Here is a 16,304-nt window from a genome sequence, read left to right as displayed (position 1 = left end):
TGTTTATCTTTTGTCTATTTAATTACCTTTTTAATTTAATTGACCCAATATAAATGGGCCAGTAAGTAATAAAAGGGCATATATATCTATTACTTTTTTATTTTATTTTTTTTAAGAAATGGGGCCTTAAGAATTTGAGAGTAGACCTTGATGCTCAAGGTTCTAAACAGACAGAATACGCCTTATAATACATGAATATTTATTATTTATTTGCTGGTACCATAATTTCATTTGCCTCAAATTATATTCATGACTAAGGCCACCTCTCACATCCTATAATATAATCAGCAGAAATGAAAAGAATCAGCATAAGAAACAGAACTAAAGTCAGTCATAAACTTTGGAAACTAGAAAAGATCTTGGAGTTCTTGTACAGTGATTGTCATAGAATATGTGGGTGCAGTAGACTTGCCTTACAAGAAATGTTAAAGGATGTTCTTTGAGCTGAAACAAAAGGCTGCCAATTAGTAGCATGAAAACATGAAAGGGCGGAGCGGTGGTGCACACCTGTAATCCAGTGGCTCTAGAGTCTGAATCAGGAGGATCATGAGTTCAGAGCCAGCCTCAGCAAAAGTCAGGCACTAAGTAACTTGGTGAGACTCTGTCTCTAAATAAAATACAAAATAGGGCTGGGGATGTGGCTTAGTGGTCAGGTGCCTGTGAATTCAATCCCTGGTACCAAACAAACAAGCAAACAATAATACTGTGTGGTACTGTGTAAATCATGCACATCTAGTGAAGGACAAGAATATTTAAATTTAAAACTAGTTATCAGATGAAATAGATATTATAAACAAGAGATAAGAGACATTGTAATAGAGGTCAATTTTTCAAGAGGTTATGACAATTGTAAATAAACATACAATATCAGAGCACCAAATTATAAACCTTTTAGTATATTCAAAGGGAGAAGTAGGCAGCTGTATAATAATAGTAGGGTATTTCAGTACCCCACTTTCAATAATGGGTAGAGCATGCAGACAAAATCAAAAGGAATCATTGAACTGGAATTGTACTTTAGACCAAATGGACCTAAGGGACATGTATATAACAACCATCTAAGATCACAGAATACATGTTCTTAAGTGCCAATTAAACATTCTTCAGAATCTGGCATATGTTAGGCTGCAAAACAAGTTAACAAATTTAAGATGGTTGAAACTGTATCAAGTATCTTACTACAATGGTATGAAGCTAAAAATCAATAACAAGGGAAATTGGTGTTATGGTTTGAATATATGGTGTTGCCCAAAAGCTCATGTGTGAGACAATGCAAGAATGTTCAAAGGTTCAGCCTGCACAAAAATCAACTCAAAATGGATCAAAGACCTAGTAATTAGACCAGAAACTCCTAGAAGAAAATGTAGGATCAATACTCCAGCTTGAAGGAACAGGCAACAACTTTCTTAAAGCTCAGGAAATAATGCCAAGAAATAATAAATGGGATGGCATTAAATGAAAAAGCTGCATAGCAAAGGAAACAATTAGGAATGTGAACAGAACCTACAGAATGGAAGAAATTGTTTGCTAGCTATTATTCTGACAGGATATCTAGAATATACAAAGAACTCAAAACTTAACACCAAAATACCGTGCAAACATCCCAATTAGTAAATAGGCAAATGAATTAAATGGACATGCCTCAAAAGAAGAAATAAAATTGGCCAAAAAATATATGAAAAAATGTTCAACACCATTAGCATTTGGGGAAAGGCAAATCAAAACTACACTGAAATTTCATCTCATTCCAGTCAGATTGGCAGTCATCAAGAATACAAACAATAATAGCTGGGCATGCTGGTACATGCCTGTAATTCAGTGGCTTAGGAGGCTGAGGCAGGAGGATTGCAAGTTCCAGCAAGTTAGTGAGAACCTGTCTCAAAAATAACAAATGGGGCTGGGATATGATTCAGTAGTTGAGTATCCCTGGGTTCAGTCCCCAGTACTTGCCCCCAACTCCCTACAAAAAAAAAAAAAAAAAAAGAATACAAAGCATTGTTGGAGGGAACGTGCAGAAAAAGGAACCCTTCCACTTTTGGAATTGTAAATTAGTACAACCACTATGGATATCAGTATAGAGGTTCTTCAAAAGAGTAAGCATGGAAGTACCATTTGACCCAACTATACCACTTCTTGGTATTTATCCTAAAGAAATAAAGTCATCACAGTGCAGTGATGCATGCATACCCATGTTTATAGCATCACAATTCACAATAGCCAAACTATGGAACCAACTTGAGTGTCCATCTTGGATGAATGGATAAAGAGAATGTGGTATATAAACACACTGGGGTTTTATTGAGCCATGAAGCAAAATGAAATTGTCATTTGCAGGAAAATGGATGGACTTAGAGACCCTTATGTTAAATGAAATAAATCAAATTCTAAAGATCAAGGCTTATTTGTTTTCTCTCATATGTGGAAGCTAGAGAGGAAAAAGAAAAAGAAAGATGTGGAGGGGATCTCAAGAAAATCAAAGGGAGATCAATAGAGGAAAGAGATCAGAAGTGGGAGGTAAGAGGGAGGGGGAAATTATATTGTTATATTGTGTATGCATGTATGAATATGTAACAACAAATTCCATCATTATGTGCAACTATAATGCACCAATAGGAAATGTGGAAAGAGAAAAAAAAAGTTCAGAGGTGAAATGATTGGGTTATGACAGCATGGATCTAATCAGTGCATTAATTCACTGAGATTAACTGTGTGGTGTAGGATATGGCTGGAGGAGGTAGGTCACTGGGGCCAGGCATTAGGGTTTATATTTTGTTTCTGGTGAGTGGAGCTCTCTGTTTCATGATTGCCATGCCCTGAGCTACTTTCCTCCTCTACACCCTTCCACCATGATGTTTTGCCTCACCTCGGGTTCAGGGCAATGGAGTGGGATATCTATATACTGAGACCTCTGAAACTGTGAGCACTAAATAAACTTTTCCTCCTCTAAAATTGTTCCTACCCAGGTGCAGTTGTGCACTCATGTAATATTACCCAGCAGCTTGGGAGGCTGAGGTAGGAGGATCACGAGTTCAAAGCCAGCCTCAGCAAAAGTATTGAGACATTAAGCAACTCAGTGAGACCTGGTCTCTAAATAAAATACAAAATAGGGCTGGGGTTGTGGCTCAGTGGTCGAGTGCCCTGAGTTCAATCCCTGCCTGACATGACCCCCCCCCCCCATTAAAAAATTGTTCTTGAACAAATATAAATAAATAAATAATTGTTCTTGTCAGATCTTTTGGTCACAGCGTGAAAAAAACTAACTAAAACAAAATTCATGAATATGTGGTAATCAAACATGTTCCTTAATAGCCAGTGTGTCAAGAAGGAATCAAAAAGGAAATTAAGGGGCTAGGAGTATAGCTCAGTAGTAGAGTGTTTGCCAAGTACGTTGTAAGGCCTATGTTTGATTCCCAGCACTGCAAGACAAAAAAATAAGTTAAAAAATATTTTGAGACAAAAATAACAATATACCAAAACTTATGGGAAAAAAGGAATTTCAAGAGGAAAATTTATGATGATAAATGCTTGTTTTAAGAAAAAATAAAGGTCTCAAATAACTAATGTTACACATCAAGGAACCAGAAAAAGAACAAGTAGCCCAAAGTTGTCAGAAGGAAGAAAATAACAGTAAAAATCAGGGAAACAGAGACTAGAAAAACAATATAAAAGATTAACAGACTAGGGGCTGGGGTTGTAGCTCAGTGGTTGAGCGCTTGCTTCACATGCGTGAGGCACTAGGTTTGATCCTCAGCACCACATTAAAAAAATAAATATATTGTGTCCATCTACAACTAAAAAAAAAAAATTAACAAACTAATAGTTGGATTTTGAAAGGTCATCCAAAATGGACAAACTTTTAGCTACACTAAGAAAAAAAGAAGACAAGTGAGAGAAAACATCACAATCAATACTACAGAAATATGAAGGATTATAAGAGAATACTATGAGCAATTATGTATCCCAACAAATTAGAAGAAATGGATGAATTCCCACAAACATACAACCTATTAAGAATGACTCATAAAGTAATCTGAACAGACCAATAATGAGTAAGAAGATTGATTCAATAATCAAAAATCTACTATCAAAGTAAAACCCAGGACATGATGGCTTCACAGTTGAATTCTATAAAACATTTAAAGAAGTAACACCAAATTCTTCTCAAACTTTTCCAAAAAACAGAAGTGGAAGGAATACTTCCAGGCTTACAAGGCTAGCATTACCCTGATACCAAATCCAAATAAGAACACTATAAGAAAATTATAGGTCAATATCCCTGATAAATATAGATGCAAAAATCTTTAGCAAAACACCAATAAGCTAAATTCAACAGGACATAAAAATAATCATATGCAACGATTAAGTGGGATTTATTTCTGGGCTGCAAGGATGGTTTATCAGCTACAAATAAATAAATATGGTACATCACATTTACAGAATGGAGGAAAAATATATATCATCTCAATAGGTCCAGAAAGAGCTTTTGACAAAATTCAAAAATCTTTAATGAAAAATACTCAATTTGGTATAAAATTCTTTGTTTTTGTTTTTAAGAGAGAGAGAGAGAGAGAGAGAGAGAGAGAGAGAGAGAGAGAGAATTTTTTAATATTTATTTTTTAGATTTCAGCAGACACAACATCTTTGTCTGTATGTGGTGCTGAGGATTGAATCCGGGCCGCACGCATGCCAGGCGAGCGCGCTACCGCTTGAGCCACATCCCCAGCCCGAAGAAATTTCTTTAAACATAGTGAAGGCCATATATCACATACCTGAGCTAACATCATCCTTGATAGTGAAAAGTACACAATTTTCCCACATCAAGAATAAGAGAAGGAAGCCCATTCTTACCATTTCTATTTAACATGGTACTGGAAGTTCTAGGCAGAACAATTAGGCAAGAAAAAAAAAAAGACATCAAAGTTGGAAAGAACAAAGAACTAAAATTGTCTTTGAAAGGGTCATGATCTACTGTTTAGAAAACCTATATATAAAGACTCCACAAAAAAACTGTTAGAACTAATAAAATTATAGGATAATATAATCAACATAAAAATCATTAGCATTTCTGTGTATTAATGATGACCTATCTGAAAAAGAATTAAAATGCTATTTGCCTTAGCATCAAAAAGAATAAAATAATGATAAGCTTAACCAAGTAGATAACCAAAGTATGAAGACATGAATTGATGTGAATATACTATCTATACAACCAGAGATATAAAAAATTGTGCTCTATATATGTAATAAGAATTGTAATGCATTCTGCTGTCATATATAAATAAAACAATTTACATAAGAATATACCACATTTTTAAGAAAAGAGACCTATACCTATACCTTGAAAAGTGTAAAACATTGATGAAAGAAATAAAAAAGATGTGAACAAATGGTAAGATATTCTATGTTTGTGGACTGGAAGTTAATGTGTCCAGATTAGCCAAAGCAATCTACAGACTCAATTCAATCCTTATCAATAATTCAATGACTTTTTTTTTTTTTTTTCACAGAGAAAACAATCCAAAAACTTATATGGAACCAAAAAGACTCCAAACAGCCAATGCAATCAAGCAAAAAGCAAACCTGGAGGACACAAACTTCCTGGTTTCAAACTAAATTACAAAATGACAGTTATCAAAGTGGTATGAAAAAGGCATAAAAACTGACATAGGCCAAGGAAAAGAATAGAGAGCCTATACACAAATCATGCACATACAGACAACTAATAACAAGGGAATCAAGAATACACAATGGGGAAATGATAGACACTTCAGTCAATTACATTGGAAAACGCAGTATCTGTATATAAAAAATTGAAATTGAGTCCCTCTCTTTCACCATACTCAAAAATTATTTCAAAAGAGATCAAGGCCTTAAACATTAGACATGAACCATAAAACTAGAAGAAAATGTTGGAGAAAAGTTCCTTGATATTGGCCTTGGCAATGATGGTTTGGATTTGATATCCGAAGCATAGGCCACATAAACAAAAATAAACAAATGGAGGGCTGGGGTTGTGGCACAGTGGCAGAGCGCTTGCCTTGCACATGTGAGGCACTGGGTTTGATCTTCAGCACCACATAAAAATAAATAAACAATAAAGATATTGTGTCCCTGAATAACTAAAAAATATTAAATTAAAAAAATAAACAAATGAAGTAGATCAAACTGAAATGTTTCTGCACAGTGTTGGAAACAACCAAAACAAAAAAGCAAAGGCAACAGTCAGAATGAGAAAAATATTATGCAAACCACATATCCAAGATGGGGTTAATATCTAAATTAGATAAGGTGCTTATGCAACTCAAATGCAAAAAAGTAACATAGCCTGATTAAAAAATAGGCAAAGGACCTGTGTTATGTAGCTTTGAAAGGATTCCAAATCCTACTTTGATACATGAGTGACATGTTTCGCTGTAATAACAACATGGAGTATAATGTAACATTCTTCCTGTGAGAATGTTACTGACCTCAATCACTGGACTCCAAAACAAATAAAACTAAGATTTTCATAGACTGAGTTGTTTAGGCTGTGGCAGAATCATTCTCCACCAGCCCTTCCAGGTATTCCTGAAGTCTCTACAAGGCTTATTATCTTTGAGGGGACTTGTATGTGATCATGGTTCTCCACTGTGTTGGCCAAAGAGTCTCTTCCAAGTACACCTAGGAAACTATGTGTTAAACATTGATTAAACTTTACTGGCACAGAGCCCTGCTTCCATCCTAATTGATCAGCTAGACTTGAATAATTCTAAGCAAAATTAGAAACCATTCACTATGTGGTTAATGTATTTCATCTTTCAAATGTATTCTCAATGCAATTATTTTTTTCTCATTATTTTACCCCATTGAAGCATTATGAAAAAAAGAAAAACAAAATCTCCTCATATGGAATAAACCATGTAATTTATAAAACCACACTTTTGGTCATCTTTTCATTTTAACCATACACATCTTTTCATTTTAACCCAACTACCTGAATAGAGGTTTTCCCAAAGAAGACATACAAATGACCAACAAGTATATGAGCAGATGGTCAGTATCAATACTTATCAGGGAAAAGCAAATCAAAACAACAAGATATCGCCTCACCTCTGTTAAGATGTTTAGTATTAAAAGTCGAAAAATACAAAAGATGTGGAGAAAAGGGATACTTCTTAATTGTGGGTGGGAGAATAAATTGGTAGAGCTATTCCGGGATCATAAGGTAGTACAGGGATAGCAGTACAGGGGGCTCCTTGAAAGTAAATTCTGTCATTTGCAACAAGAGATGAACCTTGAGGACATTATATTGGATGGGATAAGACAGATACTGCATGATTCTATGTGGAATCTAAAATTGGTCAAACTCCTTGAAACAGATAAGAATGTTGGTCACTAAGAGCTGGGAGGTGAGGAAAAAGGAGATAACGGTGAAAGGGCACAAGCTTTCCACTATTAGATAAAAGAGTACTGGGGGACCTAATGCACAGCTCAGCATTATTAGCTTGATAATAATGTGCTGTGTGTTTGATATTTGCTGAGTAGATCTCAAATGTTCTTACAGCACGCACAAATGAAAACTGTGAGGTGACGAATATGTTAATTAAGTTGATTGTGGCAACTATTGCACAACGTATACCTACAACAAAACATCACATTGTATACCCTAAATTTATGCAGTTGTGTCAATAATACTTCAATAGAACTGAGAAAAAGGAGTAAAATATATATTTTAAGCAGAGATCCTGAAAAACTTCTTCCTTTACTCTCTTAGAGTAGGTGTATGGTTTGACTATTTCTTCCAGATTCCTGTGTTAGAAACTTGATTCCAAAAGCCCCAGGGTTGGGAGGTGGAGCCAATAAGTGATGATTAGATTTTTTTTTTTTTTAACCAGGAATTGGACCCAAGGGTGCTTAACCACTGAGCCACATCCCAAGCCCTTTTTATGTTTTTATTTGAAATAGGGTCTCCCTAAGGTGCTTAGGGCCTCACTAAGTTGCTCAGGTTGGCTTTGATCCTCCTGCCTGAGCCTCCTGAAATGTTGGGATTATAGGCATGCACCACCACACGCAGCGTGATGATTAGATCTTGAGGACAGAGCCTTCATGACTGCATTGATAGTGTTGTCATGGAAGAACGTTAAGTTGTCTGAGAGTGGATCTATGATAAAAGCAAGTTTGGCCCTTTATTGCTGTCTGGTTCTTGCCCTCTCTTTCTGCTATGAGGTCATGTAGCACAAAGGCCCTTGCCATATGGCCACACCATGCTTTTTGGGCTTCCCAATCTCCAGAACCAAGAGCCAAATAATCTATTCCTTTTTTTTTTAAACAGATAGATAAGCTTTATTCAAATGTCTGTATAAATATGACTTGATGTCAAACGGGAAGTTTTCCAAAGGGTTAAAATGTATTAAGTAATAAAACTCAGTGCTTAGGCTGGGGTTGTTGCTCAATGGTAGAGCGCTTGCCTATCATGCATGAGGCACTGGGTTTGATCCCCAGCACCACATAAAACAACAACAACAACAACAACAACAAAACAACTAAATAAACAAAGGTATCTACAACTAAAAATATTAAAAAAAAAACACACAAAAACTCAGTGCTTCCCTTTGGTCTGTCTCTGAATTTAGTTGACCAACACATTATTATTAGTAGACTGCACTCGTTGCTCACATTTCTCAGATCTTTGGGTGGCATTTCCAATGGAAATTTCTCTGGAAAGCTCTTAAATTGCTTTCAGTGATAGAAGGACATGACTTTATCTGCTCATCTCTACTCTTGAGGCAAAACTGCACCCCTCAATTCTCTTGTTTAAATTGTGGCTGTTTGCAAATGAGGAACATTAATTTTTTATTTTATTTTATTTTTGACCAATTTGTGTTTATTACTCTTCAAAGCAGAATATTGACTTGGGTACTACATATTTCCATTCACAACCCTTACTGAATTACTTTTTGAACAGCTTTGTAATACACCTAGGGAGGTTTAAGTTTTGTTCCTCTAAATACTTTTCTTTGAAAAACATGCCCTGGAGAGTTCTTCCCAGCAAGTTGTTTCAGTTTAACATACTTGATTCTAGACGACTAGTATATACACAATAGATAACTATAAGGGATAAAAAGTTTAAAAAGTGGATCCTAAGAAGATGAAACTCCAGCCATTTTAATATATATATATATATATATATATATATATATATATATATATATATATATATATAAACATCAAGGTCTATCTTGGAACACTTCAGGGACAAAAGATTTGGTCTGGTCTACTAAGGGATGCAACTTGGTAGCAAACACTTCAAACCACAAAGTTAATGATAGATTATATGTCTTAGAACAAACATCTCAACCTGTTAAAATAAGCCAATATGAAGCTAGAAAAAAAAAAGCATTACTAGTTCTGACTTAGTGCCTAAAGAATTACAGTATCACTTAAAAGTACAAAGAAATCTTATCTCCCCCTTAAGTAGTTATTGTCTTGCCATACAGACTATTTAATAAATGTTATCAAAAACAAAGAACAAAACAATCCTTGAAAACATATCAGGAATGAAGTTGAAGTAGGGAACACACGTATAAGTGGTTCTTCAGAGGCAAATGAGGAACATTAATTTTAACATATAAAAATAAGGTGTAATATCTATTTAAAAAATTCTTTAAAATCCTGGATTGATGATGGGTACCTCATTGGTACATGCCTATAATTCCTGAGAATTGGGAGGCTGAGGCAGGAGGATCACTAACTTTGTGAGACCCTGTCTCAAAATTAAAATAAATAAATAAATAAATAAAAAGGACTGGAGATGTAGCTCAAGGGTTAAGTGACCTGGGGTTCAATTCCCAATACCAAAAGAAAAAAAAAGTTAGAATAAAATAAAATTATGGGCCAATATGATATCTATGACTTACAACTAAGAATAAAATGCTAAATTCTATGAGATGGAATTTCTGAGTGATTTTAATAGAAATTTACTAGAAGCAATCAGAAAAATTTCAGGCTGGTAGTAGAGAATATATTTAACATGTTCAAGGCTCTGGCGTTGGTCCCTAGCACTAAAACAAAATGAAACAAAAAATTATTTCTTTTTCAACTCCCAGTTTAGTTTTGAAAAGCAACATATTTGTTGACAAGTACTAATGATATTAATCTGGAAGGCAGAGATTTGTACCCTAGGAGAGCTGGGTCTTTCATGTAACGGACGAAGGAGGCGGTCTTCTTTTATTTTTCCCTTACATTTTTAATAAAAGAACCAGTATGGTAAAAAGGCATATAGTACCAAAAGATCTAAAATAATAAGTAAATATGCTTCTTTATAACATGACAGATCTGATGTCTTCCCAAACCTTAAACGGTCTTATGAGTAACACAGCAACTAAAGTGAATCTGTCTTTTCAGGCCTTTGAAACTGTGTTGATTGTCTCCTATAATACCTCTGCTACAGAGGAAACACGCAGTCTTCTTCTTCTTCTTCTTTTTTTTTTTAAATATCTTTTTAGTTGCCAATGAACCTTTATTTAACTTGTTTATTTATGTGCAGGGCTGAGAATCGAACCCAGGGCCTCACACATGCCAAGCAACTGCTTTACCCCTGAGCCACATCCCCAGCCAAGTCTTCTCTTTCATAAAGAAAATTTAAAGGGCAACATGCACACACTGCTCAGAGACAGCAAAATCCAGGTGGCACCTCAGATACCACTGTATCTAGTTGTGGCTCTAGAGTCCCAGATAACATCCGAGGATGCTGCTGCAGGAGCTCAGCTAAGTCCTTCCTCAACGCTGAGGATCCTCCTGACCCGCTGCACTTACTTGGAGAAGACAGTGACTCTGCCAGCGCATAGGGAGGGGAGAGAGGCATCCTCAAAGAGGTGAGCTAAAAATGCATCTGCGGTCGGTGCTCTTCTGCAGCTTTTTAAAAAAATACACATTACTTGGTGCTGAGGATTGAACCCAGCACCTTGCACGTGCTAGGTGAGCGCTCTACCCCTGAGCTACAACCCGATCCCCTCTTCTGCGGCTTTTTGATCTCCTCAATCCAGTCATGTCTCCGCCGACTGTGCCTCGTTGGGGCCTCGGACTTGTGGCTCGGGCAGCGCGGGCCCTTGGCGGGCTGCAGAGGGTGCGGGCATTCGGCCGCCGGCACCGCTCCTGCTCTGCCTTCCCGATCCAGGGGCTGAAGGTCGGCTCTGGACAGAGGACGTGAGAGCGCCTGGGCCGGGTGCTACGGAGGAGCCTGTGCTCGGTTGCCGTCAGCGACGCCTTTGATTCAAATCTCCTCTCTATTCTTCATACACACCCAGTCTGTGGCATTCTATTGTAGCAGCAGAAAATGAACTAAGATCTTAGGGCTGCGATGACCTCCATACTGTGTCCTTTATTATCATTGCTGAGATTCTGAGGCGCTGTGTTTGACAGAAAAGCATGTCTTAAACCTCAGATTTTTTGGGGAAAAATGTGGACAATCACTTTCCCAGCAAAATTCCCTCGATTGTATTTGATATCTCCCCTCCCTGTTGGAATTTGGGCCTGCTTCACTTCTTCTATGCTCGGTGGCCTGCTTGCCCCTGGCTCTCTCCTTTGCAATTCAGCTTACATGTTGCCACTAGAATAATCTTTCTGAAGCAAAGCTGTACTACCTATGTCCTTTCTCCCCTACTCATGGCTTTTATGATTCCTCTTTGCGTCCAGAATGAAGTCCAAAATATTGTTCTATCCGCAACTCTCAATTTTCCCTTTCAGTTACAAAGTGCTCTGGCAAACTGGAGTGCAGTCATTCTTCACACACATGAGTATTGAATGCTGGCTAAAGTCCCCTCAGCCTAGAATATACCTTCCTTTCTCATCGGCTTGATGAGATCCTTCCCATTGTGAGAGTCTAGCTCAGATACTGTCTCATGAAACATTCACATCCTCCCAGTTGGAGAAGTGAAAAACCCTCATTTTGTTTGAATTGCTATTGAAATTGTCCTCTTACAAGTTTGTTAGCTTTTAACATAAAAGGATAATGTTTTCTTTTTATCTGCTTTCATTACTTCCCATACCTCATGTAGATGGTAGCTATTCATTAATTGTAGTGATTTCAGTTAAGAGTTACTATAAATCATTTAGTTGTTTTCCTTCTCTTACTCATTTTCATGTGAGTTGCTCTTGGTGATATGACTTCAATATTACTTACGTGCTATTTACATGTCATATCTATAGAAAACCTCCTTTCTGTGCTCCTGAGTCAGTATGAGAAGGCTAAGTGAGCAGCAATAAAGAAAAATTTCCCTTCTGTTCATAGAGTCTTAGACTTGAGGTAGCAACACTAAGTATTATGTAATACAGCTGTGGTAAATTTGTTAGCTTAAAGCCTCATTTGGATTATAATTAGTAATTTTACACCACACTTCATTCATTGTTTTACTTTTTTTGTAGAGTTATAAAAATCACCTCTTTTATTGCCTTTTTTTTGTTTTTGTTTTTGTACTGGGGATTGAACTCAGGGTCACTCAGCCACTGAGCCACATCCATAGCCCTTTTTGTATTTTATTTAGAGACAGGGTCTCACTGAGTTGCTTAGTGCTTCACTTTGGCTGAGGCTGGCTTTGAACTTATGACCCTCTTGCTTCAGCCTCCTCAGCTACGGGGATTATAGGCAGGTGCCACTGTGTCTGGTTCTTTAATTGATTTTTTTTTTTTTGAAAGAGAGGGAGAGAATTTTTTTTTTAAATATTTATTTTTTAGTTTTCGGTGGATACAACATCTTTGTTTGTATGTGGTGCTGAGGATCGAACCCAGGCCAAACGCATGCCAGGCGAGCGCTCTACCGCTTGAGCCACATCCCCAGCCCCTTTAATTGCTTTTTAATTGTACATAAATATATACACATAGCTTGTGTTTAACTCATACTCAGAAGCTTTCTATCAATCACATATTCTCTTAAAAAAAAAAGAAAGAAAGAAAGATAAAAGGAGAACCTTATTTACTTGTGAGTCCCTATGCCTGAGGATGTTTGTGATGGTTTTCACAGAAATTTTATGATCTGGCATTTATTTCAAAATTTTTCCAGGATTGTCATTTTCAGTTACCCTTTAAAAGATATGATATGTGTATAGCATGTATTTTTAAAAAAGGTCTAGTGCACTTGTATTGCCAGCATCTGAGTCAATAGTAAAATTATCGTCTTTTATGTTCTCATAATTTGCTCCATGAATTTAGCAATAGTAGTATATCCTCAGTTAAACAAAACAGTGTATTAATATCTATTTTGCCAATCCAGCTTTATTAAAAATACTTTTTGGCTGAGCACAGTGGCACACGCCTGTAAGCCCAGTGGCTCCGAAGGCCGAGGTAGGAGGATCTCGAGTTCAAAATCAGCCTGTGCAAAAATGAGGTGCTAAGCAACTCAGTGAGACCCTGTCTCTAAATAAAATACAAAATAGGGCTGGGTTTGTGGCTTAATGGTTGAGTGCCCCTGAATATTCCTCGGTAGCACCCCCTCCAATACTGTTCATAAATAATCATGCATTTCACCCAGGACATGGGCAGACAATCATCAACAGTATACAGCAGCTTCTAAACTCCCTTTCTGAACTACCAGAGCAAAAAACTACTATAAAACTCAATGGTATCTTCATTTGATGCTCTGTACAGGGTAAGTTTCACATTTAGCATGTTGTTTAACAATTTTTCATGAGCCAACCCTACCTTTAAGATTTATCAGTCAGAAAATCCAGAATTTAGGAAAGGAACTGCTGCTCCTTTGAGGGACACTGGAAAGTACGTATTAGTAAAACCTACTTCCGGGTGGGGGATCCGGTCTCAATCCATCTCTGGGTTTACGGGAGTTAAGTCCATGCTGATTGCAGAGAGGAAGGAGGACATAAAGATGAAGGTTTTTTTGGCCAAGGTGGCTCCTGGGAGTTGAGAGTAAGTCTTTCAAAACTAGCAGGGAAAGGTGTCCCAGGCAATGCCCCAGCAATCCAGCTTCGGAGTCATTCTATTAGTGACATATTCTCCTTCCCCCCCAAATAAAAACGAAATGCTAACAACATAGCTTTAAAAAAAAAGTAAAACAAAATTCTGTATTTTTATAAACTTGACTAAAAAATAGTATTCCAAACCGTACAGTCAGCAGAAGTTCACAATTATTGAAAATGCACACACTTCACTTGGCATCTCCAGCACCTTCAGCTTTCTGTGTCGTCTGTTCTAAATGAAAATCTTCATTTTCTGCAGGGTTATTCCCATCCTTACCAGTGTCAGTTTCTCCCTCTTTCCCTTTGGATACCTTCTTTTCCTTCTTTGCAGGGGTCTTTTTAGGCTTGGGCTCTGGCTTCGGAGGAGCAGGTTTAGCAGACAACCTTGCAGATCTTCTCTCTAGTTGGTCCTTCACCTTGGCTTTACCTTCAGCATACTCTTCAGCCTTTCTCTTGGGCTTGGTGGAAACTATGGCGGCGGGATTTAGACTCTGGGATACAACCACGAGGCTTTGCTCGGTCTGGGGATCGTTCTCGCCTCTTCATTCTGCTCAGAGATCTACTACTGACGTTTTGATTTGCTCTTCAATATTTTCTCTATTCGCATGTGGGTTCTGCCACTGCCTCTTCAGTAAGAAAGAAATGTCACTGGAACTCTAGTGGCGGTTGCATCTGGCTGCCTGATAGCATTGGACCACTAGATTGCATGCTTCCTCTAGCAACTCTTGCACAATTGTAGGAAATATTGCTCAGACTTCATGATGGAAAGGAAGCGTTTAAAAAGAAAGACTGTGTTGGAGCCATTTTATTTACGGAGTCTATTGATTTCGTTGTTTGATTTCAATATTTTCTTTGTTATCATGTATTTCCTGCCCTGGCACATTAGGAAAGAAAGATCTGTGATTATTGTACGTACATTATTATTGCATTTGACTGCAAGGTAGCGTGGAACCACTAGAGGGCATGCTCTCTCTAGTAACTCTCCATAGTAGGAAGGGAAACGTTTAAAAAGAAAGAAATGAAGACTCTCGGGGTGAATTTTGCCTATGGGGTCTGAGCGAGTATGTATTCCAGAGGTTGTTAAGAATGTAGGAAAGTAGCTGTTTGAGCAGGGAGAAAGTGAAGTACAAAATGATACTTTCTTCAGACCTTAATCTTAACTAAATATTTGAAAAGCAAAAGCATTTATTAGTGACATCCCCTCTGTCCCATCTCCACCCATAATAGATTATTATGTGGACAATAAAGAGTAGTGATCAGGGCCACGGATCTGGTAGGAGACAACCTCTGGTCAAAATTTTGCTCTGTTACTTACTGGGTTTTAGACTTTAGTTTCCTCATATGCAAAACAAGGGGAACAGTACCTACTTCATAGAGTTATTGTGACAAGAAAATAAGTTAAACAATTAAAATATAATTTTTTTCTTGAGGCAATCAGCTTCATGATGGGTTTCCTCATTAACTGAAAACTAAAAGTGTTTGGAATAGGACCTGGTACATGGTAAGTTCCATGTAAATATCTGCTACTACTACTTCCTTTGCTACTACTAATGCTTCTTGTGTGACTCACTCATTCCTGCTGTCAGGGTGTTTAATGGGATGGTGTTAGGGCAAAGTGATGTTGTAGTAGAACTGAGGTAGGTGTCCCAGAGTTGGGAATAAGGTAGGAGGAACCAGCTGATAGGGAGGAATGGAGTAAGGGATGATGGGAGACATGCTTTGGAGAGCTAGCTCCCTGGACCGGACTAAATGTATAAGTGAGTGCTGAAGACTTCATCCTCTCTTGTAATTCTGCACAGTCCCCTTTATAACTTTATATTATATAGCTTTTTGTAGAATTAAAAAACCCAAACCAACTGCCTCTTCACCCTGTATGTTTTGAGCAGTGGTCATTTGCTAGGCACTAGCTAAATCCTTTGTATGAATTGTCTCATTAAATCTTCATACAACCCTCCAAGGTAGGTAATATGGTTTTCTATATCTTACAGATGAGGAACACAGACATAGGGAGGGTAAATTCAACTTTATCTACTATTTATAAAGTGTCACTATGTTAGAATAAAACATAATGACTAATGAACTCACTGTAGCCTACCTCTGCACCTTCATTACAAAAAGAGGGACTCTCCATATTCATCTTAATATTCCAGACATTCAGATATAATCATAATGCTGCATTATTTCATCCTTAGTGCCTTTGCACACTCTGATCTTTCTGCCTCAAATAACTACAAGACTTAAATATTCCTTATATGCTTTGTCAGTGTTGCAGAAAATCTCATTTCTGTGCTCCAGAATTTTTTCATAGGTCCTTCTTCCTCTACTATAGAACTTCTCCTGAGAAGCTCAAGTGGAAAC

The 16,304-nt window shown here is 37.2% G+C and overlaps 1 protein-coding gene across 1 annotated transcript; it reads right to left on the bottom strand.

The window, feature by feature from the left end:
* Positions 1–12,975: 12,975 nt before the first annotated feature.
* Positions 12,976–16,083, bottom strand: LOC124089801 (non-histone chromosomal protein HMG-17-like). The gene is made up of 2 exons (XM_058577577.1): positions 16,042–16,083; positions 12,976–14,467 (listed from the first exon to the last, which is right to left on the bottom strand). The coding sequence occupies exons 1-2, from the start codon at positions 16,081–16,083 to the stop codon at positions 14,135–14,137; spliced, it is 375 nt and encodes a 124-aa protein (XP_058433560.1). The 3' UTR covers positions 12,976–14,134.
* Positions 16,084–16,304: the final 221 nt, after the last annotated feature.

Source organism: Marmota monax, unplaced genomic scaffold, assembly GCF_021218885.2.
Source record: "Marmota monax isolate L192 unplaced genomic scaffold, Marmota_monax_Labrador192_F-V1.1 WCK01_AAM20220418_F8-fsc00449, whole genome shotgun sequence".
Classification (NCBI taxonomy): domain Eukaryota; kingdom Metazoa; phylum Chordata; class Mammalia; order Rodentia; family Sciuridae; genus Marmota; species Marmota monax.
The sequence above is the reverse complement of the archived record's forward strand: the minus strand, read 5'-3'. Positions and strand labels throughout refer to the sequence as shown.

Excerpts from the sequence above, each read along its gene's own strand:
- LOC124089801 (XM_058577577.1), bottom strand. The coding sequence starts at position 16,083 with ATGAATATGGAGAGTCCCTCTTTTTGTAATGAAGGTGCAGAG. Across the intron at positions 14,468-16,041 it reads TTTGTAATGAAGGTGCAGAG|ACCGAGCAAAGCCTCGTGGT; the intron begins GTAGGCTACAGT and ends AACGATCCCCAG.